This window comes from Cervus canadensis, chromosome 22, assembly GCF_019320065.1.
Source record: "Cervus canadensis isolate Bull #8, Minnesota chromosome 22, ASM1932006v1, whole genome shotgun sequence".
Taxonomy (NCBI): Eukaryota; Metazoa; Chordata; class Mammalia; order Artiodactyla; family Cervidae; genus Cervus; species Cervus canadensis.
In genome coordinates this window covers 8,232,105-8,258,313 of record NC_057407.1, presented here as the reverse complement: position 1 = coordinate 8,258,313, position 26,209 = coordinate 8,232,105, and the positions used below count along the sequence as shown (strand labels likewise).

The 26,209-nt window shown below is 50.2% G+C and overlaps 1 protein-coding gene across 2 annotated transcripts in view; it reads right to left on the bottom strand.

Annotated features, from left to right (window-relative positions):
- Positions 1-5,415: 5,415 nt before the first annotated feature.
- The window catches only part of KLHL18 (kelch like family member 18), a 47,355-nt gene continuing 26,561 nt past the window's right edge, over positions 5,416-26,209 (bottom strand). Inside the window, exons 3-10 of one of the 2 annotated variants that reach the window (XM_043443007.1) lie at positions 25,476-25,616; positions 21,340-21,538; positions 18,828-18,988; positions 17,459-17,595; positions 15,844-16,081; positions 11,295-11,399; positions 9,422-9,533; positions 5,416-8,717 (exon numbers count right to left, since the gene is read on the bottom strand). In XM_043443007.1, coding sequence (XP_043298942.1) covers positions 8,331-8,717; positions 9,422-9,533; positions 11,295-11,399; positions 15,844-16,081; positions 17,459-17,595; positions 18,828-18,988; positions 21,340-21,538; positions 25,476-25,616 — 1,480 coding nt within the window. In that variant the 3' untranslated portion in view covers positions 5,416-8,330. The remainder of the gene's footprint in view (positions 8,718-9,421; positions 9,534-11,294; positions 11,400-15,843; positions 16,082-17,458; positions 17,596-18,827; positions 18,989-21,339; positions 21,539-25,475; positions 25,617-26,209) is intronic. The other variant, XM_043443008.1, reaches the window with a different exon arrangement.

Sequence of the window (26,209 nt, the reverse complement as noted above, 5' to 3'; positions counted from 1 at the left end):
GCTCTCAGCCTTCTCTATGGTCTAGCTCTCACATCCATACATGACTACTGGAAAAACCATAGCTTTGACTAGACGTCTGGACCTTTGTCGGCAAAGTAACGTCTCTGCTTTTTAATATGTTGGTCACTGCTTTTCTTCCAAGGAGCAGGTCTTTTAATTTCATGGCTGCAGTCATTGTCCACAGTGATTTTGGGGCCCAAAAAATAAAGTCTGTCACTGTTTCCATTGTTTCCCCATCTATTATGCCATAAAGTGCTGGGTAGAGTTCTATATAAATGGAAATCTGCTATAGACTGGAGGTTTGTGTTCCCCCAAAATTCACATGCTGAAATCCTAACCTCTAAAGTAATGGTGTCTGCAGACTGGGCATTTGGGATGTGTTGGTATTAGGTCATGAGGGCTCTGGGACATCTGATGTTATAAAAGGGACTGCGGAGAGCTTGCATGCCATCCCCACCATGTGAAGACACACGGCAAAAAGGCGGCTGTCCGTGAACCAGGGAGCGGGCCCTCACCAGACCCTGAATCTTGAGCTTCCCATCCTCCGGAAGTGTGAGAAGTACCTTTCTGCTGTCTGTACGCCAGTCTTTGGTAATTTTTACAGCAGCCTGAACAGACCAAGACAGAGCACACAGCGATGCCCTCCCTTCTGACCGGCTTCTTTCACTAAAGCATCATGATTGATTCTTTCATGTTGCGTCAAAACGTCAGTCATTCCAATCTCCTAAGAGAAGTGGGTATCCACCCTCAGCGGACCTGGAGACACGTGAAAAAACTGAATTAGAAATTCAGAATCATCCTTCAAATAACAGGCCCAGATGGCTTCACTGGTGAATTCTATCAAATATTTTAAAAAATAATACTAATTCTTCACAAACTCTTACAGAAATAAAGAAGGCAGAAACACTTCACTCATTCTATGAGGCCCGTACCACCGGCCAAGGGCATCACAAGAAAAGAAAACTACAGAATATAGCTCTAGTGAACACAGATGTATTATAAAAAACTACTTTAAAAAATATCAGCAAGCTATTCAGCAACATAAAAAGGATTGTACACCATGACTGAGTGGGATTTATTCTAGGAATTCAAGGTTGTATCAGTATCTTGAAAATCAATTAATGTTATATACCATATTAACAGCTGAAAGGACAGGAAAAGCTGATAGGTGCAGGATAAGCATCTGATGAAATCTAATACATATTCATGACAAAACCTCACCTACGTGAGAACAGAATGCAATTTCCTTAACTTGAAAAAGGTCACTGATGAAAACCCCACAGCTTAACATATTCATTGGTGAAGGACTATGTTTTCCTACCTAAGACTGAGAACAAGGCAACAATGTCTATTTGTGCCATTTGTACACCTCATTGTACGGCAGGTTCTTTTCTATTTTTTTTTTTTTTCAGCCAGGTCATGCAGCTTGTGGGATCTAAATTCCCCAACCAGGATTAAACCCAGGCCATGGCAGTGAGAGCTCTGAGTCCTAACTCCTAGGTTACCAGGGAACTCCCTATGCTGGAGGTTCTAGCCAGTACAACAAAGCAGGAAAAAATTAAAGGCATCTATATTGGAAAGAGAAAAGTAAAACTGTCTTTATTCACAGATGGAATGTCATATGCGTAGAAAATCCCAAGGAATACACATATGTGAAAAAATTTTTTAAAGATAAAGAAAGACTTTAAAAGGAATTCCCTAGTAGTCTAGTAGTTAGGAGTTCCCTGGGGTTAGGATTTGGGGCTTTCCCTGCCACGGCTCAGATTCAATCCCTGGTTGGGGAACATCCCTCAAGCTGTGCAGCACAGCCAAAGAAAGAAAGAATAACTAGTGAGTTTGGCACCGTCACAGGACACAAGATCAATATTCAAAAAACCAATGGTATTTCTAAATACTAGCAAAAAAACACCTCCCCAAATAAAATCAAGTCAGTGTAGTTCCATCCACATAGCATAAAAAACAAAAGCAGTTAGGATCAACTTAACAGAAGGAAGTGCAACACTTCGAAAATGAGAAAATATTGCTGGGAGAAATCAAGGAAGATCTAAACAAATGACAAACATTCCATGTTCGTGGACTGGAAGACTTTGCATTGTCAGGATGCTAATTTATCCCCAAACTGATCTATACATTCAACACAGTATCTATTAAAAACCCAGGAAACTTTTTGTAGAAATTGACAAGCTGACCTATAAAAGCTAATAGGAATGCAAAGTACCTAAAATATTCAAAAGGATTTTTAAAAATAACAAAGTTGGAGGACTTACATTATCTATTTTTAAGACTTACTTTAAAGCTGGAAAACTCAGTACCTTACAGTCAGCATGGTATTGGCTCATGGACAGGCATATAATCAGTGGAACAGAACTGACAGTCTAGAAATAAACCTTTATATTTATGGTTAACTGATTTCAACAAAGGTACCAAAGCAATTCAATGGAGGAAGAGATAGTCTTTGCAACAAATGTGCTGGGACAAATGGATACACACACACAGACACAAAATGAATTTTAAAATTAACTTAAATGGATCTACACCTACACAAGAGCTAAAATTATAAAACTTCTAGAAGAATTTCTTTATGACCTTGGGTTAGGCAAAACTCTTTAAGATATGACACCAAAGAGTACAATCCATAAAAGAATTTATAAAACTAAACTTAATCAAAATTAAAAACTTCTACAACACTATTAAGATATTATTCTTCAACACTATTAAGAAAATGAAAAGATGAGCTATAGTCTGGGAGAAAATATTTACACATCATTTATCTGATAAAGGATTTTTATCTAGAATACGTAAAGAATTCTTTAACTCAGTAAGACATATGACCCAACTTACAAAGCAGTAAGTTTTCAGTAGATATTTTATTACAGATATACAAATGGCTAACAAGAACATGAAAAGATGCTCAAAAACCATTAGCCATCAGAGAAATACAAATTGTCAGTTTCTTAAAAGGTTAAACATAAACTTACCGTATGTACGATCCAGCAATTCTGCTCCTAGCAATCTACCCGAGGAAGGAAAATGTATGTCCACAATAACTTGTACATCATAGCGGTACTGTTCATAAAAGCCCCACACTGGAAACAAATTAAATATTCATCAACTGGTGAAAAAAAATGGATAAACAAAATGTGGTATACGCATACAGTGGAATACTATTCATAGGAACAATAAAATAAAAAGAACAAACTACCAATACCTTCTATGACATCAATGAATCTCAAAAACAGTATTCCAAGGAAAGAAGCCAGACACAAAAGACCACATATTGTATGATCCCATTTATATGAAACATCTAGAACAAGGAAATCCATAGAAACAGAAAGCAAAATAGTGGCTGCCCAAGAAGGAGGGTGAGAATGGGGACTAACTGCATACGGGCACGAGGAAACTTTATGGAGTGATGAAAATATCGTAACATGGGGCAGCGGCAATGGTTCCACAACTCTGCACATTTACTACAAACTATTGAACTGCACGCTTACAATGAGTGAATAAATTACACCTCAATAAGATTATTTTTAAAAACTCAGTGATGCAAAACAAAGGGAAACTAGGAAGCGTGATTAGGTGAACTTTGGATCCGCAAATACCTGACTGCCCTCAAGTTCTTCAAGAAAATAATGGTTGCGTCTCTTCTATGTGTCTGAGGCTGGCACACAGTAGAGGTGACTCTTAAGGAGCTCGCCATCTCGTGGGTGAGACGAGCACACAGGCCACTGCCCAGCTGGGGTTCAGTTAGAAACAAGCGCGGAGGAGACGTACCAGGCTGATCAGAGAGGCCAGACCACAGCAGCCTTCTCTGCCCTGCTAGGTGGTTTGAGTTTTCACCCTGAACTGCAAACCTAGAAAAAGTGAGTTAAACAGGGAACCGAGCTCCATTAGGGAAAAGCATTTTGTGTCATCACTTGAGATAAAATAGGGAACAGTAAGCCTGGGAGACAATTGGTGAGAACCGTGAGATTCCCCTGCCACTTTTCGGTTGGGGAAAACTGTTATTGTGAGCAGCAGTAAAAACCAGTGCTGCCGGTCTTTGGGGTGAAGAGGAGTGGGCTCTGTTGCTAGTTGTGAAGGCAGAGGAGTTCAGTGAACAACAACAAAGAAACGGGAAGTCAAGCAGATGAGCTGAGCTAGAGCTCCCCGGGCCACCTTGGGCTCCTAGGTTCCTTGGTTCTGAGCAAAGCGGTGTAGGTTATGTGGAAAGGGCTGTTAGCACATCACAGGCATTTGACCTTTCTCCCATAGCCCAGTGCCCACAGCTAATCTGGTTTCCTGCTTGGACACAAAGGTACCTGTTTCCATAATCCAAACGTGGTTTCCTCTCTCCCCCTCGCTGCCCAGCCTGCTTCTCGAAGGCCCGTCACGGTACCGGGCAGCAGACCTCCACGCTGGGGGCTCACAGGCTGGATGGATCAGCTGCTCCGGAGGACGAGGACACCGCTCCCTCAGCTGAACTGGACAGTGAGCGTGGAGATCTGGCCTTGGTTCTTGACAATACTATCAGTTAGTTGATGAAACTGGGTCAGTTGCTCAGACCTTTTGAGATCATTGCTTTATGCTAAAATGAGCCATGTTACCTGGTAGTAACAGGCACAAGGGCCTGAGCATGGAGGTTACTTACTGAGAGGACCAAGCGAGAATCAACAGTGCTGGCGGGGTGTATGTGGGAGTTACATACCCTTCCAAAAACTTTTAAAAACTGTCATCCGAGAGTGTAACCATTACCCACCGGGTGAGACTGGCCGACAGCTGACTTTGGGAAGAGTGTGAACGCGTCTCCTAAGCCCCACCACCACAGGAGCCAGCGTGCAGCCTCAGGAAGACAGATGTGGAATGTGGCTCCATCTGGGGAAGTGGAAACTACACACAGGCGCCCGCTTCACACACCGGGATGAGCCCATGAACCATGGCGATTTGCCTGCATAAGGACCTGAGCTGTACTCCAGTCCAACAGAGCCAGTCTCTGGGGTGGGGTCAATCTGTGCTTTAAAAAATTTCCAGTGACTTCTCCGTGCACCAAAGCTAAGCACCTCTGGCTTGGAGTATTAAAAAAAAAAGAGCTGGGTGTTTTGGTTCCAGGTGGTCACAGGCTAGTCACTCTGTTGAGGAACTCTCATGGAGTTTAACAGCAGGGAGTGAAGAAAAGGGGGGAGATCCAAGAAAGGGGTGATCTGGGCAGAAGTAAACATGCAACACGTTCATGAAGTTTTTTGCATATTTTTTCTTCAGAACTCATTCTTATAAAACACACACATCTCTTTGAAGACTATGTTTGCCATCCAGTTGGGCTTTTTTCCTTATTTTCACAGAAACATTTTCACTTTGTCCAATATTTTTTCACTGAGTTACAATAAAAATATGATTTACCTCTAATTAAAAAAAATAAATCAGGAAAGGGCAAGAAGGTATTAGGAGTGAACTCTTTATTTCTCTTTGGTTTCTTAACACAAAAGACATGCGTTCTATAAATAAAAGGAATGAAGATTTTCTGGGAAACAATAAATTGGGGGCAGGGAGAGTCAGAATTCCTACCTACTCACATCTCTGGAGCCAAGTCAAAAGGCTGGTCTTCAGCTCCCATCCTGGCTTTGCTCTCAGATGAAACCCAGAAGAGAAGGCTCCTTGTGTTATTACCTAAGGGTAATAACACAACCTAAGGGTAATAAATACCCAAGGACGGCTGATGCCGTGGCCTTCTGCTCAGAGCTGGACTGGACCCCAAGGCTCACTGTTCATAGTGTCTGTCCCATGTCCTTTCCACAGTATCTCTGGGTGATGTCTTTTCTTTTCATGGTTTTCCTGGAAAGGCTGCAACACCAAAGGGTCAGACCAGCCACCTGTGAACAGTTAGGACCATTGGACTGAGGAACCTACTGTGGGGAGCGTGAAATGTTGGTGTCTGCGCGCTTGTGCTTAGAGCCCAAGTCAAAGCACTGGCTTCACCTTACTCGGAAACACTGTAACTTCTGGCAGTGTAACTTCCATGCCAGGAGGAGGGAGTAGGTGCAGGAAGGCCACCACAAGAGCGGCAGATCGTGGGAGACTGAGCTTTCAACCCCAATGGCAAAATCTGGGTCAGCATCCTAAGAACCTGGCGAGGCCCACATGCTGATTCTTAACACATTCACAACTCAGGCTTGTCAGTGCTGTTGCAAATTTACAAAAGGAAGGGGCTTATAAGAAGATGTGCACTGGGAACTCCTCTCTTAACAGGAAACACGGACCCCACCCTCCTTCCGAGTCTACCTCTAGAGGCAGACAGATAGGGAGTGAGAAGTGCTGGAGCTCCACTGTGAGCCTGGGCTTAAACTGGATCAGGTTGTTAAGTCTTTTAAAATAAAAACATCATTTTCGGGTGCTTTCAGCAGAGGCCCAGCTCCACCTAAGTGGCAGGTGTCAAAGGTACTTCCTCTGGAAACATGGCGATTGCACACACTGGTAAACCTCCTGGTCCCAGGGTAGGAGAGATGTCTCAGATGCCACATTGTGCCTTTCTGAATGGGCTTCCAGGACACCCAGGCAGAGGCGGCGACGGGCAGGAGACCAACGAAGTAGAGACCGGGACCCTCGGACCCAATCTCGCGTTGGAAACGTATCCTCTCTTACGTCTCTACTGGAAGAACTTTAGGAAAACCTAATTTTGGCAGCAGCAGTTGAGGACCAGCTCCCCTGCCCAGTGCACTGGTCACAGAAGCGTCCTCTCGTCGGTTTCCCGCTGTGCAATGTCAAGGTCCTATCCAGGGAGGGGGAAGGAGGAGCGTGGAGTCTCTTTGAAAGGTCGTTTGCTAAGATCATAGGAAGAAATATAAAATCCGTTCTTTGCAGCAGCAAGAGATTCTTTCGGCTTTTACTTCTTTGGGGCGTAAAGCCGGCTTTGTGAGAGTGTAAAGGTCCACCTTGCTGGTCTGTCTGCCAAGGGCTGGAGGGGAGGTCAGACCCTTGGAGTTGGCGAGTGGATGGGGGAGCAGCGGACTGGCGGGGGAGAGGAGGCGGCTGGACCAAGCCAGCCCGGGGCTGGTGGAAGGACCAAGTCCCTGGTTAGTTTCTCGAGGTACAAAATGGTCGATGTGCCTCAGAAGCGTCATGATGAGGAAAACTATCCAAGAAGGACAGGTGGGCAAATGAGCATCTGGCCGGACCTGCTGTTTCCTGCTGGTCAAGGAAGGGGGGAACGCGAGTGGGGAGGTGCTCTGCATGAGCGCCATGGTGGCAGCAGGAGGGGACCACCAGGGCACGAGGAGCCCCCGGCGACGAGCTGGGAGCTCTCACCTAGAAGGGCGGCGATAACTCAGCCAACTCGCTAAGCTTACGATTAAAAAAGTCCTCTGACAGTGGGTGTGGAGACAAACCCCGTGAGCACCGTGCTGCAGGACTGGGTGACAGCGCGCTGGTTCCTGACATGCAGGGGCTCAGAGGGAAGCCCGCGCGCCCGGCGAGGCCTCGGGACCCTGGGATCCGAAGAACATGGGAGCGGACACCACCGTTTTCATGGCGGGTGGCGGTTTTCCATTTAAACATGGAACTGCCTTTAGTGTCTTTTGTTTTCTTCTTGCAAAAAAAAAAAAAATTGCTTGCTTGAAAACACTATTTTCCCTTCCAGTTTTTTTCAAGTGTTGCTTAACTTTCCTTCAGTTTCTTTCAAGTATCTTTTTTTTTTTTCCTTCTCCCTAGGTTTCTCTCAAATAAGATGCAAAAGACCTCACGGCAATCCCAAAATTAGACACAGGAAAAGCTTCTGTTCTCCCTGCTTGCTCAGCAATGTAGACAAGAATCCTCCGAGCCCTCGGATGGAAGGAGGCGCAGGGGCCCATGTGCGGCTGGCCCTGCCATGCTGCAGGCGTGAAGTGAGGACCTCTGGCCTGTGTCCCCTCTCCCCCGGCCACATCCCGCAGTTTCCAGCAGCCTCGGTCACTGCAGCCACCCACTGCAAACTGGCCACGATTCAGCTGGCGCGAGGTGGGCAAGGACTGTCAGATAGAAAGCCCTCTGCAGAGGGGCGGCTCACGGCGCTGCGGCGGCTGGGAGGTGGGCTTGGATGGAGCCCGCAGACGTCTGGACCAGCCAAGCTGCTCTGTGTCACCGGCGGCCGGACCCAGAGGGGCTTCTGTTCCCCGCTGTGTATCTTGGTCACCCAGGCCTGAAGATCACAAGGGCTGCAACAGCAAGGGAGGACTTAAGCACCTGAAAACCTGGACCTCCGGCGAGCTCACGTTTCACCCTGTCGTCTGGTCCAGCACCTCTCCCCGGGGGACGGTCCCCGGAAGGGAGTGCTGCCCGTGTTTGTACCAGATCCCTGCCCCACCACGGCCCACCCCTGTGCCTTAGATGGTGAGCAGAGGGATGCAGCCCACACCGACCCCGCCCTCGTGACAGGCCATGGGGGCCATGAACGTCCAGCGGTCCGTGTCCGGGTCGTACATCTCCACCGAGCTCAGGTTGGACTGTCCGTCGTAGCCCCCCACGGCGTAGAGCCGCCCGCAGCTGGCCACCAGCGAGACCCGGCTCCGGCGCGTGAGCATGGGCACGATCAGGCACCACTGGTCTGCCACTGAGCTGTACACCTCGGCGATGCTGAGGAAGCCTGAGCCGTCGTAGCCCCCGCACACGAACATCTTGCTTCCCAGGGAGGCGGCCCCGTGGCGGCAGCGCTTATTGAGCATGCCAGCCGCCGGGTGCCACGTGGCCGTGTGGTGGTTGTAGTGCTCCACCTGCAGGGGAGAGGGGCGGTCAGGGCTCAGGCTCAGCCGCCGGCCGCCCGGCTGCCCTCAGCGCCCGGGGAGAGGCCGGGGGACGAGGAGCTCTGCCGGGCTGGGCCCTGGCCCCGATGCCCACGTTCCTCAGCTGCACACCTGCTCGTGAGAGGATAGGGAGACGGCCTGGCCTCACCAGCTCTGTCTACACCCGCGGAAAGAAATCGAGGAGCTGCCCGCGATGCGCTGTGTGTGGTGACGGAGCAGCCGGAGTGCGGGGTCTCCCGAGATCCCCTCCGTGTGCGCCCCTCGCAGCCTGACTGACGCTGAAACGACCACTCAGTGGCTCTGGAGATCTTTTTAAAGGAATAAATGCAATTTCAAGCCAAGCGGCCAGAAGAACGCAACTATCTGAAAGTTCCCACTCTATGATTGCACTTCCTCTGGGCAGGAATTTTACCAGGTCTTACGCGCTGTTCACTGAAGAAATGACTAGGGTGGGGGTGAGAGCACTAAGGCCACACTCCAACCCACTCTGTGCACAGGGGTTCCCACGCTCGGAGGCGGCGTTTCAGAGCATGTGGCAGATGGCCTGAGACCCCGAAATGACACTTTCCCTAGCAGTGGCAAGGCCGAGCCTTTTTCCAAAGAATATCCATTCAAAATAACTCTTGCAGATAAAGGGAGCAGGTGCCCTTAGCCCAGGAGGAGCCCAGACTCACGCTGCTGAAGATCTGCAAACCGTCGTGGCCACCCGACACATAGATCCTGCCCTCGAAGACTGTAACCCCCGCGGCACTGCGGTTTGAGCTCATCGGGGTCACCACTGTCCACCTTCAGGAAAGAGGCAAAGGAGAAGGGGAGCCATGAGATCTGGGGGTCCTGCCTTACCAGGGCAGCAGGGGAGGATCTGGGGAGCTGTGTGTGTTCTGTCCCACTCTGGACAATCCCCCAACTCTTAAGGCCTCCTCCATCACCTCTGCTCAGGTCACTCTGGCTGCAGCCTTTCGCTTAAGCTTCAGGCCCACGCACTCAAAGTCAGGACGCCCAAGCAAGGCCTCTCTGACAGATCTGCTCCTCCCTGATACCTCTGGTCTTGTGAATGGGACCATCAGCCATCCAGCTGCTAGATTTATAATTTCGGAACTTTTATGACCACTTCTCCATCATTAATTACCATTCTGTGGTCACCATGCCCCCGCTGGTTTGCCGCCTAGTCACTGCTTGTCCCCATTTCACTACTGATTGTCCCCATTTCACTACTACTCTGGCCTCTTGTGGGGCCACTGCAACTGCCTGCTTTGGGGGCCCTGGCTTTCAGATCATTCCCATCCCAACAGGGCACGGAATGTCCTCTGATGACTCCTATTTCCTCTAAGCGGACTCCAGGTTCCTTAACGTGCTTCTTCGCCACTGGGTCCTCATCCCCTTTCCAGCTATACCTTCTGCCACGTGCCACCCACACCTGCTCCTCAACTTCACAGCGGCTCTTTCTCATCTGCAAGCCTCTGCTCCCTCTGTTTCTTTTCCTGAGATGCCTGTTTCCCCTCAGAAGGTATCTTTGCAACCTGACTCTGGCCCACCAGCCGTGGGAAGACAGAAGCCCTCCCCACTCTGTACCCAAGTGCTCCAGACACAGGCCCCCAGAGGGGGACCATTGCTGTGTGCAGTGGCCCCAGCAGATGAGGTGCTGCTTAAGCATCTTAGACATCCTGCTCGCTGCCTGACAAATAGGTTGGTTAAGTGTGTGGAATAAAGGCTTAAATGCGCTGTGATGGATCCAATGTGTTTATACTGTTGGATTCAAATACTGAAATGAAAAGCTTGGGCTAACCTTGCTGATGTTTTTCAAAGAGTGTTCTGCAAAATGAGACCACAGGATGGTGACAGATAAAGTGACATTAAAGAGGCTTCTCTACTGCAGAATTTTACAGTATTTTAAAATGTTAATATGTGTTATGGGAAGATGAGGCCTCTGGTGGTATAGACATCAGTTTCCCAAGTTTCTTTAACTATTTAATGTGTAACTTCTTTTCCCCCCAAATCATATTTTACCCATTTTGGAAAGTGCTGTTCATCTATTTCCCAGGCCCTCTCACCTGCATTTCCATTAAAGTGAGCTGATTTATTTAAGTGGTACAGAGCATTAACAAATGTTTCTAAGTACCTATGCAGACTATTTGTTTTTAAAATTTATTTAAACATTCATTCATTTAATCAAAGGTGGTTAAGTATCTATTACCTATTACATGCAAGGAAGTACAGGTGCTAGACTTCGCTGGTGGCTCAGGCAGTAAAGAATCTGCCTGCAATGCAGGAGACTGGGGTTTGATCCCTGGGTTGGGAAGATATTCTGGAGAAGGAAACAGCAATCCACTCCAGTATTCTTGCCTGGAGAATTTCATGGACAGAGGAGCCTGGAGGGCTATAGTTTATGGGGTTGCAAAGAGTCAGATGCAACTGAGCAACCAACACACACCACAGGGGCTAAATAGGAGAGACCTTCCTTAACCTCGAGACGCGTGATTAAAGCAGTTCTGATTTTCATACTGTGTCTAGCAAGCTCCAATGCCCCAGGGGAGCTGGACTCCTTACTTGTCTGTCTCAGGTGAGTAGGTCTCCACAGAGCTGAGAGAAGAGTTGCCATCGTAGCCACCACAGACGTAGATCTGTCCATCCAGTACGACCGTCCCCATGGCACTGAAACAGACACAGCTGTCATCCCAAGGGCTTCAGACTTCCCGGGGCAACGTCTCTTGTGCAGAGAAGTAAGCCGAGTCCCCAGCTGCCTCCTTCTAGAACAGACCTAAATCCCAGGTGTGTGCCTAAGCAACGGTGTAAAATGTAAACAGAACTACCCTGTGGTTCCTCTTGCCTCTGGCCATTCCCGCCCGGGGTACCTCCTCTGCCTCCTCCTCAGTCCTTTGATATGCTCTTCTGCCCTGCCCTGCTCAGGGTCGGATTCACCTTTAAGGCCCGGGTCAAATTCCTCCCTCTTCTCCTCCAGAAGCCATCCTGGACCCCCAGCAAGAATGAGTCCCTGCCCACCCTGCCCTCCCAGCATAGCTCCTTCGTCACAGCTGTGAGCCACCCATTCGTCCAGCACACCAGGCCCTCACCAGGCACACCGTCCAGAGCACCGGGTCTAGAGAGCCGAGCGAGCCAAAGGCCCTGCCCGGAGGGGTACCAGACATCGAGCTGCCACCTCTTCACAAGTGGGGACCCCCTGGAAGATGGGGGTCCTCACAGTGCAACCCTGACGCTGCTGAGTGTGGTTGCTTTGTACGGAACAAGCCCTCAACATATGGGTGACTGTGATTTCCCCACACAATTCACTACAAGGAATGGCAGACATCTTTTTGTTACATACACGGCCCTGTATGCCACCTAACTTGTCTGAGGGGTGAGGCAACAGTTCCTGTTTATTTCACACCCACTGCACACAGCAGGCGCTCTCTACTTGCTATTTCCCACCCTCAGCACGTCCCACGGGAGGCATCACCATCACTCCCGCAGAGCTGAGCAGCTGTAGCTTGAGGAGGCCAGGCGATCTTCTCAGGGCTGCCCAGAGGGGCCTGCCTTGGATTTCAACGCCACAAGCCTGTCTCCCACACCGTTCATTGTGCCAAGCTCTCCTAATACCAAAGACCAGGGGTCTGGTGTAATCATACAGTCTTCTGGTCTACACAAAGCCTCATGAAAAATGAAACATGAGTGCCAAGCTGCCCGAGTCACTGTGTTCAGACCTGATGCTGGAGAAGATTAAAAACAAATCTCGGTGTCTAACAGTAAAATAAAGAATACCAGGCTTTACGGCCCCCTTTCAAATGTACACAGCAAATCAAAGTGATCCACCCGATATCCCTGAGCCAGCCTGAAAGAGGACAAGGACTTGCCTGAGGAGAGGACTGTGGGAAGGTCACAAACTCACGAGACATGTCACTGTCCTTCTAGAAGTAGACAAAAGTAACAATTGTGGAATTCAACAAAAATGTGAGAAAGGCCTGAGAGGTGCCACAAAACCACATGAGATTAACTTTCAGTGAAACGGTGAAGACAGTGTGAAGAGATAAGGGGAACTACCGCACAACTGCACTCACTTCACACGCCAGCAAAGCAGTGCTCAACATTCTCCAAATCAGGCTTCAACAGCATGTGAGCTGTGAACTTCCAGACGTTCAAGCTGGATTTAGAAAAGACAGAGGAACCAGAGGTCAATTGCCAACATCTGTTGGATCACAGCAAAAGCAAGAGAGTTCCAGAAAAACATCTACTTCTGCTTTATTGATTACGCCAAAGCTTTTGACTGTGTGGATCACAACGAACTGTGGAAAATTCTTCAAGACGTGGGAATACCAGACCACCTGACCTGCCTCCTGAGAACTCTGAATTTGGGTCAAGAAACAACAGTTAGAACCAGACATGGAACAACAGACTGGTTCCAAATTTGAAAGGAGTACATCCAGTATACGTTGTATACTGCCACCCTGCTTATTTAACTTATATGCAGAGTACATCATGTGAAATGCTGGGCTGGATGAAGCAAAAGCTGGAATCAAGATTGCTGGGAGAAATATCAATAACCTCATACGCAGATGATACCATCCTTATGGCAGAAAGTGAAGAGGAACTGAAGAGCCTCTTGATGAAAGTTAAAGAGGAGAGTGAAAAAGCTGGCTTAAAATCAACATTCAGAAAACTAAGATCATGGCATCCAGTCCCATCACTTCATGGCAAATAGATGGGGAAACAATGGAAACAGAGATTTTATTTTTGAGGGCTCCAAAATCTCTGCCAATGATGACTGCAGCCATGAAATTAAAAGACACCTGCTCCTTGGAAGAAAAGTTATGACCAAACTAGATAGCATATTAAGAAGCAGAGACATTACTTTGCCAACAAAGGTCTGTCTAGTCAAAGCTATGGTTTTTCCAGTAGTCATGTATGGATGTAACAGTTGGACTATAAAGAGTGCTGAGTGCCGAAGAATTAATGCTTTTGAACTGTGGTGTTGGAAAAGACTCTTGAGAGTCCCTTGGACTGCAAGGAGATCCAACCAGTCCATCCTAAAGGATATTAGTCCTGAATATTCATTGGAAGGACTGATGCTAAAGCTGAAACTCCAATACTTTGGCCACCTGATGCGAAGAGCTGACTCATTTGAAAAAGCCCTGATGCGGGAAAGATTGAAGGCGGAAGAAGGGGACGACAGAGGATGAGATGGTTGGATGGCATCAGCGACTCGATGGACATGAGTTTGAGCAAGCTCTGGGAGTTGGTGATAGACAGGCAAGTCTGGTGTGCTGCGGTCTACAGGGTTGCAAAGAGTCAGACACAAATGAGCGGCTGAACTGAACTGACCGTTGTGGACTGAAAGAGGTCACGGGAGAGGGCTCTGCACAAGCAGCCTGCAGGACTAGAGGAGGGCAGGGAACGACAGTAGAAAGGAGTCTGTCACCAGCCGGCAGGAGAGAGGACATGTGGTTCATCAGGGAAGAAGTGACCACGCACATTTTAAGGCAGTCTGTCACTTCAAGGGGATGCAATGGAGCTGGGCCTGTGCTCCTAATAACCACAGAGAGGGAAGGGGCCACCCGGTGGGCTCCTCCCAGACAGCACTCCAGACCTTGCGATGTCGCGGCTAGCAAGCGGCCCAGAGCAGACATGCAAAGAAGAACAACTCATGGCCATTAAAGTGAAAAAGGCCCTCCTGATGGGGGATATTAAGCAGTGAGTCACTTGGGGCCACAGAAAGCTGCAAAGCACCCAAGGAGCCAGAAGGGGAAGCCCCGAGGCAGAGGCAGGAGGAGAAGGAACCATGAGAGGGCAGATCTTTTCTACATATTTTTTCTTCCAAAAACGAAGCTCTTTGGCCTTTTGTGAATCTCACTGATACAAAAAAGTTCCTCCCTGCTGGAGATCACAGACAAACACGACTGAATGCAGACCGTGTGTATCACAGCTGTGACATTTCCATGTGGCAAAGGACTTCCACGCTGAAACATGACTCCTCTTCCTCACACACACAGTGACTGGCATCTCTCTCTCTCTTTTTTCACATCAGCTTACGAGGACAAAACCCAAATCACAGCCAGATGAAGGGGTCTGTGAGGCAAATAGTCAGGCCACAGAACTACAAAAGCAGGAAAGGCCCTTAAAGGGCAGCTGGTCCAGGGGTTTTCAAAAATGATATCATTTTAACTTTTCCCAACGTTGGGCATATGCCAAGGAGGTGCAATATGCAAAAAGGATAAACACAGAACTGTTCTGGTTAAATGAACAGGGGGCCTTGGACAGCTGACTGCTCTTCTGTTAGTCTCGGAGGAGAAACAGCAGCGTGGCCCGTGAAACCACTGATCTGTGCCGCCGCCCCGAGGGCAGGAGAACAGACGAGCCTGTCCAGGTACACCCTTGCGCTCCAAAGCTCCCGCAGTCCAACCAGGACAGTTCTCCACACACGACTGATGTAAGGAAGGACATCGCCAGTCACTTCAGCATGAAGAAGGATAACCGGAGGCACTGTGGATGTCCCCTGTCTCTTGTCTTACTCAGGAAACGTGGGTAGGAGCAGACAAGTGGCTGCAAGGCGTTAGGCGACACCAGGTCGGTCTACCTCACAGCCAGCTGTGTGCTCAGGCCTGGGGACCGTGTGGAGCCCCCAGGTAAAGGCACTGCTGTGCTCCATAAACCCCCTGCCAGTGAAAGCATGTGGGGCGGGGACCCTGGGGGGAAAGAGAGCATAGGGAGGAATTCACTCCAACTCCCTCCTGTGACTAATAAAGTTAAATCCTTTACTCTTCAGGTTTCAAACTGGGATCCCGGCACCTCTTCCCCGAAACCTTCCTGACGTTCCCGCCCAGCTTCTCTCCCTCCTCGGTCTTCCATAATAAAAACCTCCAGGCCTCGTCTGGCACGTAAATGACAGCACAGCGTCCACACGTCCCTGTGTCACCTCCCAGGTTCCTCAAAGGACAAGCGGGGGTTCTCCTACAGGCAGACAGGGGTGCTGGCTCCCAGGAGGTACGGGCAGCGGCCTGGGGATCCCCAGGCCGAAGGAGATCCTGCTGATCTAGGATGGCGCCCCCATCCTAGACCAAGGGGTCCCAAAGAGTGACCCAGGACATGCAGCCCGCTCCCGGAATACCTTCTCTTGCTGTTCATGCTCCTCACGCGCGTCCACGTGTCCGTCTCCGGGTTGTAGACCTCCACGGTGCTCAGCCGCAGCTGGCCGTCGTACCCGCCGATGGCGTAGAGGAGCCCGTTCACCACGGCCACGCCGACGCGGCTGCGGGCTGTGCTCATGGGATGGCACTTCTCCCAGCGGTTGGCGACGGGGTCAAACACTTCCACCACATTCAGGGAGTCACCTGCATAAAAATTTGCTACTCAAATTAAAACAAATGAGACCGCTCGTTTAGATCACAGCTGCTGGGCAATGATTACGTGGCATGTTCGCCTCGATCTTATCAGCGCCTCCCACACAATCACTCGAGGCTGGAGGGCCCCCTGAGGAACCGTAGCTGGGGATAACCTCAAACCTAATTCTTTAAGGAAAATCAGAAGCGGACTGGAGGCACTTGTTTCCTTTCTAGACAGGGCGCTTTTAAGTGGCAAGGAGGTTCGTCACCTGCTGAAAGGCAGAGGTGAAGGCAAACGGGCTCCACTCTTTCCCCGACCCGGGCGGCACGCCCACAGAGCAGGGCATGGCTCCAGGGCGACTGTCACTTCCGAGCGGGGGGCCCTGGGCACGCTGCTTGGCACCCCGATCTTCTGTTCTCACACGTGAGATCGTTTCCAGGGCAGAGTTCCCACGAGGATTAAATGACAGAACACCTAGCACAGTTCTAGACCATACCAAGTGCTCAATAAACAGTAACCACAGTAGCCAGGAGTAACTCCAACCCTGCCATTTTCACTGTTTTTTTTTTTTTTTTTAAAGATCAAATAAAATAACCCCCTCCCTGTTTCATTCTGCTTTGGGACTCTCTGCACCTGCACGCTCTACGTTCACTAGTTGACGACTTACCTTTTCCAGGTCATACGGTTAACAAGCAGCAGAGGCCAGGACCCATCTCCCCACTAAGTTTCAATCAAAAGCAAAACTTCCCAGGACTGCCCACCAGCTCCCCAGCTCCCATCAGCCTGGCTGACTCTGAAAAGGCCAGGCCTTCACATCTGAGGTGACGACTCCCCGTGCCTCTGCACTGCAAGGACTTGGGAGTCTCTACTGCCCTCTCCTAGAGTACTCCCGCCCGACAGTGACGCCTGGAGTGGGCAGGAGGCGCATGGGATCTTCCCTCTTACAGTGACATGCTCAGAGTCTAAGCCCAGAGGGCCACACGACCTGATGTGATTAGCCTGGTAACAGAATTGGGTCTCTGATTATATCCTATCCAGAGCTGAGTAAATCCCGTAGCTGACGGGATATTAGAGAACCAGTGTGGGTCCAGCAGCCAGGCCCTTGCTCAGCCCAAAGAGCTTGTGTGAACACAGATCAAGTTCTCTGAGCCTCAATTTCCTCACTGTGAAGGCAGGGGGCTAGACTTTCGGGACTTCTAGAGACCTCTTGTGCTCTGATATTCTGTTTCAAGAGCATTAATATCTGACATGCCCTAACAGCAGAGCGCTGATATAAAATCAAGAGGCACCAGGGTGGTGACACACAAGGGGGAGGAAACAGGGGAGCTAGGTTGGCTTGTTGGGTGCTTCTTCAACCACGGCAGCCAAGACGGGCTCTACGAAGGGGAGCTGCAAGATACCTGCTGAGTTGAGGCCCCCCACGGCATAGATGAGCCCAGCGATGGATGTGCAGCAGCGAGGCCGAGTTCTGAAAGCCGGCAGGTGGGGCCGGCGCTCCGGCATGAGGTGATAGTCCTTTGCTTCATCTACCAGGTCCCTGGAATAAAGTGCAAGAACCTAGGACAGGAAGGACTCTCTCCTCTTGTCCCACATTTTCAGGTCCCACCCACAACTGCAGGGGAAGCCTAGGAGGAAGGTTTGGTCTCAAAGAACGCAGGTGAGTCCAGGGGAAACTACACACAACCACTGAGACCTGCTTGACACTGGAGGGGCAAGATGACTGGAGCCCGCCTCCACTAGTTAAATAGAAGAAAAACAGTCTTTTGTAAACTAGCTGGCCTTGGGGAGGCTCAACAAGCTGCCTGCCATCCTATTGCCACTCAGACTCAGCTCTTCCTTTTCGTTCCTGTAATTCACACCCTGCGACGAACCACCTCACCTGGACTGAGGTGGCAGAAGCCAACCGCTCCTGAGAGACCCCCTGCCTCCAGCCCCACCCCTCCAGGCCAGCCTCCACCTTGCCGTCCAGGTTGGGTTTCTAATTAAGACCCTTCTGTCACTACCCACTGCCTACAGAACCAAGCTCAAGGTCCCCAACAGCACCCTTGAGACTGCTCATCCCAGGGGCTCAGCTGCCTCCAGCCACACCTCCAGCCCGACCTGACACACACCTTCACACTTGCCCCCCACCGCTGACTTCCTCCTGAGCCAGCTGCGCATGTGATGAGCGATCGGAAGGAAGACGCAGACGCTCCTCCGCTGCTCTACTTTATAACATCCTCCCCTGGGGCTGGCTCTCCTGAGCTGTTCTGGTGGCTCTGCCGCATCCGAGTGTCTTCGGTTTACTCCGGGTACCGTTTCTGCCTGCTCCTAAACATGCCCCCCACCCCGCCCAGCACTGCAGCTCGACAAACCCACCCGAGGCCAGCACACCGACTAATGTTTACGGAGGAGGACGAGGAGCCCCAGGAAGTCACCACTAAGTCAGCTGATGGTAAGAACAGGGTCAGGGCACGCAGTATAGATGTCTGTAGGCTCATAAACAGCTCGATGGATGGAGATGCTAGAAAATCCTCAGATAACTTAGGGGAGGAAAACCCTTCTGCCTTGATGCTTCCATGGAGCACATTTCTCTGCTCAACATGACAGACTTGGACCCTTCTAGGTTCTAGACAGAAGGCAGATCAACCTGCGTGCCACAAATTCAGAATGACCACTACAAATGGTCATTTGGAGTTCTCTTGGTCATTTGGAGAACTCGAAGCAGCCGAGTTCTCTTCCCCGCCCAGACCCTGGGCAACATCCGTGTGCAGGCCCACCGCCGCTCACCTGCACTTGTGGCAGCAACGCACCAGGTCATCCTGCTGCACGCGGTCCGACAGGAACTGGGGCCGGCAGAGGGGCAGGCGGATGTTGGAGAGCAGCTCGGGCAGGCAGGGCCCCCTCTGATCCCGGTCGTACCTGACCCAGGCCAGCACGGCCTCAAACACCTGCCATGACAGAGAGGGGAACGCTGGTGGCAACCCCTCCACCCAGAACCCTCTGCTCCCTTGGGCCCACCCATCTTTCCTCCGACTTGTCTCCTGAATCCACCTCTTTCTCTCCACGTCCCCAGCTACCCAACCTGGTCCAGTCTCTTGAGGGGCAAGCCGAGGCTACTGGAACACCATCCTTGCTGTCATTATGACTTCCTAATGAAAACCTGCCCAGGGTTCCTTCTTCCTCTCTCTCCTGCAACAAAGCCCTGTCGACCTTAATTCCCGCTGCTTCTGCACCCTCTTCTCTAGGCAGGCCAGCTGCCCCCTTCACCTAGAATGCCCCCATCTCTTCCTTTCCATCTAAACTCATTCTCATTTCTTTAAGGCCTGGATTCAGAACCGGGTTCTCCAAGGAGCCTTCCCCAGGGGCTCCAGTCACAAGGATCTCTCCCTCTGAAGGCCCTTGAAGAATGTATCACAGTAGATATGAGCTGCCCTGGGCCATATCAACTAGTGGATGAACCAGGGACAGGGCCCCTTGCTCCTGGGATGGGACGTGTCCTTTAAATCTCAGGGTCCATGCTGCTGAGCTCAGGCTTTGCTTTGCTAATGGTCACTAATATGCAGGGGAGAGGACTCTTCAGACTTTAAGGAAAGGAGCTGAGCTGGGACTAACATCTCTACCGAGTATCTGATGGAGCCTGGGGCTCCTTCGGCGAAGGTACAGCTTCATGACACCCCAGGACCCGTGACCAGCTGAGCAGAGGCCTTGCTGCCATGGTGCTCTGGGTGTCTGCAGTGCCGGGTCCAAACACACCCCCCACCACCCTGCGGCTGATGCCCTTCACCACCCAGCCCTCATCACCCTCCGACTCACTGTCCTCTTAAGACAACCTGCACGACACTTCTGTTCAACAGAAAGGATGACCTTCACTCCTCTCTGGCTACTAAAACCATACACTTTCATTCAAGCTTCTCTTTTGTAATTAATCAGGCTGCGTGGGATCTTAGTTGCACCATGCAAACTCTTAGTTGTGGCATGTGGCACCTTGTTCCCTGATCAGGGATCAAACCTGGGCCGTCTGCACCGGGTGTGTGAAGCCTTAGCCACTGATGCACCAGGGAAGCCCCTCATTTAAGCTTTTCCTGACCACTCTAAGATGTTGTCTTTGTCCTGAGAGGAGCCTATAATCACCCACACCTCGCTTGGCCAGTACCTTCCGTAATTTTAAGTGCACTAGCACCTGACCGCTGCCTCCAATCCTTCCAGCTCAGCAACCAACTCTACCTAGCCTGGGGCATGGCTCTCCCTCACCCCACACCTCCCTCTCAGGTCCCCCTCAAGACTATTTCCTTAGCTCTCTCTCAACTACAGGGGTTCCATGGGTTATCATTCCCATCTTAGTCTCCTATTTCTCTTAGTCACACTTACCTGAAAAAACACGTGTACCCTGGTGAAGCCCGGCTCTTTAAATCTAACCCACTCTCTACCCTGCACCAGTACATACAGCTGACAGACAACACACAACAGGGCTGACCAGCTTATGTTAAATTTGCGACTGCAGATCTCACCTGGCCCTGCTTCCTATCCAGCCCTCTCCAAGTCCTGAGCTTCGTCCATTTACTCTCCCCTCTTTCCTCGATGCCTAGGTCATACCTTTTCATCTCTCCTCAGATGTCTAACATTCTTCCCTCAGCCTTGCTCTCAGCTGAGAACACAGGAACAAACCAGAAGACAGTGTGAGCAGAATCTCTCAGCACCGCCCTTCCCGCCGTGCTGGACGCGGGCTCTCCTTTCCACTGTGGCTGTGGACATGAGGGGCCCAAGCTCCTCTCAGACATCCTCCCTGTGGCCTACACTCTGTCTCTTCTCATTTACCCCAAGACAACAATCTCCCCTTTCTTCTACATTTCCAATTCTTCCCTCTTCTGGAAAATTCCCATCAACAGTCCAATTGTACTGTAATTCCTCTCACCTTAAAAAAAATCAAGAACCTCTTGACTTCATATCCCCCTAGCCACTGCCCCCATCTCTACTCGCCTTTAGAATAAGACTCTTTCGAGAAGTTATCTACGCTCATTTCCAGTTCATGGAAACATTACTTCTAATAGGAAATTTTGGAAAATAACCCAAACATCAAAGAATGAGGACCACGCAGTTGATAAAATCAGCTGAGTATTATTTAGACGCTAAAATGTGTGGGGAAAAAGTTCTCATGAAACATGCGTACGGCATGATAAAGCGAACCCATAAGGAGCAACAGGGGCACACACACCATGATCTACAGTGCGCTGTTTCACTTTTTCCAAAGATGAGAGACAACAGCAGCCCCCGCGTCGCCCGCGGACGCTGCTCCACAGACCTGCTCCTCCGACTTCACGTTCAGCTCGTCCCGAGACACCAGCTCGAGCACGTCCTCCAGGGGCAGCGCCAGGAACTCCTCCGACGTGGACACCTCCACAAAGTGCTGGTGCGTGAAGCTGGTGGCCGCGTCGTACAGCAGGGCGCACATCATGGTCTCGGCGAACTGGCGGACGCCCAGGCAGTTCTTGGGGTGAAGCCTTTTGGCATGAGAGGAGGTGAGAAGAAAGAAGTTAAGAGGAGGAACGTGATCTTGTGTCATTCTTGAGTTGGCTCTGGCTGAAGCTACAGAATGGGGAAAAAAACACAAGCCTGGCCCTCAGCTTTGCTGGAAACTCCCTGGGTGACATCGGCCGAGCCTCGCTGGGACTCCACTTGTTAAAGGTATAAAACCAAGGCAGATTCTCCTCAGAGATGCCTGCCTCTTGGGCCTCGGGTGTTGCCAGGGCGGAGGGAGCTCTATGGGAAGCCCCGAGAAGCAGCTTTCGGGAGAGAAGAACAGAGCACATTCTGGGAAACTGTGCTTTCCTTCGGGTGTTGACATTCTCGATTGAAGGTCCACCTCTGGTCACCGGGAAGGCCCTGAAGTTGTAGAATGAGAGTTTAAACTACATGGAGAGATGACTTCTCTAATGTCAGGACCCTTTCACGTTTTTTCTTTTTTTTTTAATTTTCTTTTTATAAACAGAAACAGGCTCAATGGGCCTGACTGCTCAGACAATAGCAACACGCATCATTTATGCGGTGCCAGGCCTTCCATACACATTCTCCAGGATCTCTCTCTTTTTTTAAAAAAATATTTATTTATTTGGCTGGGCTGTGTCTTAGCTGGAGCATGAGGGTTCTTTTTCAGTTGTGGCATGTGGGATCTAGTTCCTCAACCAGGGATCGAACCCGGGCCCCCTGCATTGGGAGCACAGAGTCTTAGCCACTGGACCACTAGGAAAGTCCCTCTCTAGGATCTTTTAAATAACCCAAAAAAAACAGTAATTGAATTCATTTTTAGGTGGAAAACTGAGGCTCAGAGAAACAAAGAAATGTGCTCACAGTCTCTCTACAAACAGGTGGGGATGCTGAGAATGAACGTTCCCAAAGCCCTGAGGCAGACGTGTGCTCACCAGAGCCAGGGAAACCCAGGGTCAATCCTGGCCCTGCCACCCTGGGTGACCTGAGGGGAATTCCTTAGGCTCCTCAAGTGTCAGTAGTAACCTCACCTAGGAAAAGGTGATGACAACATCTACCCACCTCCTGGGGCTGTGGCCGTGATTAGGCAGGAACATAGGAAATGCACTCAGCATGGTGTCTGGTATGAAGTCAGCTGCTGGTTTAATTTCTAGTATGCTTGTTTTTCTTACTATTATTGCATCTGAGAAAATTCCCAGTGAGCTCAATGTGGTTCGGAAATCTTGATGGTACCAGTAGACCCTGAGGGACAAGGCTTTTTTTATTTTGATTTTGTGACTGACAATCTTGTGCTGGGAGATGGTATATATTACATTAAAAACTGCCCAGGTTGACTTTTCCTTGTGAGAATGCTTTCTCTCCTCTCCCACCCCGATTGATTTAACGGTTACAGTAAGCTATACTTACTGACCAATATTCACCACTGCCCCCCAGCAGCAGAGCTGTCAGGGACTGAGAAGGCAGAGCATCTCAGGAGCCTGGTTTGTGACTAGACTAAATTCTACATAGCTACTGTTTTGTTCCAGCCGGAACTGGCTCTGTCCACTGCTGTGCGAAGCTAAGTGTACTTCCAGAGGCCAGGGAAACCTGAGCACCGAGCACCCTGGGCAAGCAGCATGGCCGGGGGGACACGGGGCTCAGGGTCAGAGTGTCAGCTCAGTCATCTGCCAAACAACATCAGCCTTTCTCAGGATGAGACCTGCTCAAAGCACCTCATACCATTTGGCAGATCAGATATGAGGAGAGACCCCCTACCCCTCTCCAGCCTCTATAAACACATGCTCACTCCACTCCACTGCTCTGACATCAAGAAGAGGGTTCAAATGCCATGGACGGGGAGCTGGCAGAGTCCACAGACGTGGGGAAGGACGATCCACACTGCTGCCTGGGACACACGTCCAACCCCTCCCTCTGGTCAGGATTCTTGCATCTCACCTTTGTCTTTGACTGGCTTGCCATGATACTGAGTGCAAAATACAACTTCCACTGAAGTGGGTTTTCACGTCTAAGAGGATGGGATGTGGGGAGCCTGTCTGAAAGCCAACTGGAGGGGAAGGAGGCGGGAGAGCCGCCGTGGAGGAGAGGGGGCCACTGAGGAGAAGGAGGGAGACAAGAGGGACGGTAACCCACAGGGCCAACAGAGGCCCACATCTGTCAAGAGCTCCTTCCCAGCCTCCTTCCCCGCTGACACTGCTTGGCCAGGATAAGATGCAATGCTTTATCGGAGGCAGGAAGCAGGACTTGAGTAAGTTACTGACTTGGTTCACGGGTGCATCTAATGTTCCGATCCAGTTCAGAGAGATTTTGGAAAATATCCACTTCTAATGTTCACCTAAAAACAAGGAGGTCCATTCATCTGAAGGCTGGAAAAGGGGCCAAGAGGAAAAAAGTCAACCCCAATCTCACGGGGAAAAAAATACCAGCAGACTGCAGACCTCGCAGGCAGAGCGGCCTCAGGAACTACTGCTCTGAGAACTGGGATAGCTTCACACCTTCTCTGTGCTCTGTCAAGCCCTGGCCTTTCCACTACCACTCAGGATGGTTTCCCTCAAGTCTTTAGTAATCAGACCTTGAAACTGAAGGGCCCACGCACTTGTCGTTAAGGGGGCAGCTGGGAGACCCCATCACGCTCTGCAGTCAGGCTCAGGGAGAACCCCCCCCAGAAACTCGGGCAGTGATGGGAGCCACGGAGAAGAGAACAGAAAGAAGGCCAAGCCTCCGGGGCCGGTGGCAGCGAGTGAAAAACAGGAATAAGGGGGCTTCAGAAGGGGGCTCCCAGAGCTGAACAGAAAACTGTCAAGGACGGACTCAAAACATCAGGCTTTGTGTTTAAGCACTTTTTCCTGACATGTCATTATTGGTGCATGTAAAATCTGCACTGGTCTAAAAATCTTTTCAGTGACACTATTACAGAGCCTGGATCCAGTGTTGACACAGAGGATCTCAAGAGACACTAGGTGGCGCTCTTGTCCCCTCGTGAGAATGGTCAACTTTCGTCCCTTCCAGAGGGCCTTAGTCAGTCTCCAAGTTCAGTGGGAATATAGGGATGAATCAAGTCCAGTCTGTGTCCTTAGGCTCACAAATGAGTAGGACAGACAGTGTGTGCCCCATAGCCTGCCACACACAGCCTGGCCCAGAAGGCATCTTAGGGTAGGGCAAGCCAGGCTTTGGGGCTGCCCTTACTTCATGGTCTCCAGCTGCAAAACCCAAACAGGACCACCTACCTCCTGTGATCACGGGCGCTCAGTTGGAGCCAGGCCCTGGAGAGACCACAGACAGAGGAGCGCTGTGGGGTGCTGTTCTGTTCTGGTTGGTCTCTGCCTGTGTGTAGCCCAGCACTAACCCTCAGCCCTGAGCCAAAGTAAAAGGCTTTTACTTTGTGACTCTTCCTCTCGAGGGGGAGGAAGAGCATTTTTATCTGCTCAAGTCCTTAAAAGGTCAAGGCCAAGCGCTGGACACAGGTAAGGCCATACATAATGCATGGCCCTTACCCTAAAAGCATATGATGATTGTTCCCAGGGGATTAAAGGTTAAAGGGGACAGAGAATCCTAGGAGGTGAAGTTTGGGCGGAGGAGAAGGAAAAGGAAGGCTAAGAAAGTCAGGCAGGGGAAGGATCCACACAAAGACAGGGACAGCTGTGGAACAGTTAGGTGATGCTGACCAAATCTGGTGGTGGCTGTTCAGACTGGAGAGAGGACCAGGAGAGGAGGGACACGTCAGGCTGAGGGAGAGTGCAGGCACGGCTCCATAAATCCTGTTCCTCAAAGGTTCATCCCAAAGAACTGGGTACTGCCTCAGACTGATTTCAAGAAACGTCATTTCTGCAGTTATCTTCCCAGCTCACTTCCTTCATAAGACTTTCCACACCCCCAAGACCTAGCAAACTGGCAGAGGACTCCAGAAATGAAATGGTCTGCTCGCCGCCATGGGCCACGCCCACCACATCACCTCACCGTTCTCGGAGGAACGTGCAGCAGGCGTCTTTGATGCTCTGCAGCTGCAGGAAACTCGCCCCCATCAACAACGACTGCACATTCTGCTGGTCAATGGCGAGGTGGCCGTTGTAGGCAAAGTTGATCAGAGCTTCCAGGGCACTAGAGCAAAGAGGAAAGATGCTCTTCAGAGACGGGGCTTGGCTCACAGGAGACTCGGGCCCTCAGTGAGCTGACACTGTTACCTGAGGATGCCCCCTCCCCCCACTCGCAGATACAATTAGCCTGCGTCCTTGGAGAATCGACCTGAAAATAATCATCATTTCACCATAGCTATAATCCTACTTCTTAGGGTGTCTTTACTGCCCCAATATTTTTATTACAGAAAGTTCTACAAAAGAAAGCAACAACCCAGAATCTCACTACTGAGTGAGTCAACTGTAGTCATTTCTAGATTAATTTTAATTTCCTACTTGCCTGCATGCTTAAGTTGTATGGATATAATCATCTTGAAGCCCTTTCCGATGTTTCTACACTGTCTTCATGGTTTTTTTGGCTGCACTGTGAGGCTTGCAGGGTCTTAGTTACGAAATCAGGGACTGAACACAGGCCATGGCAGTGGGAGCACCGAGTCCTAACCGCTGGATCACCAGCAAACTCCCCATGTTTAACAATTTTAATGGGTGCTAAATAGTAGTCCAACACATAAATATGCTATAATTTCTTTCTTTATTGGTAAGCATAATAGCGATTAC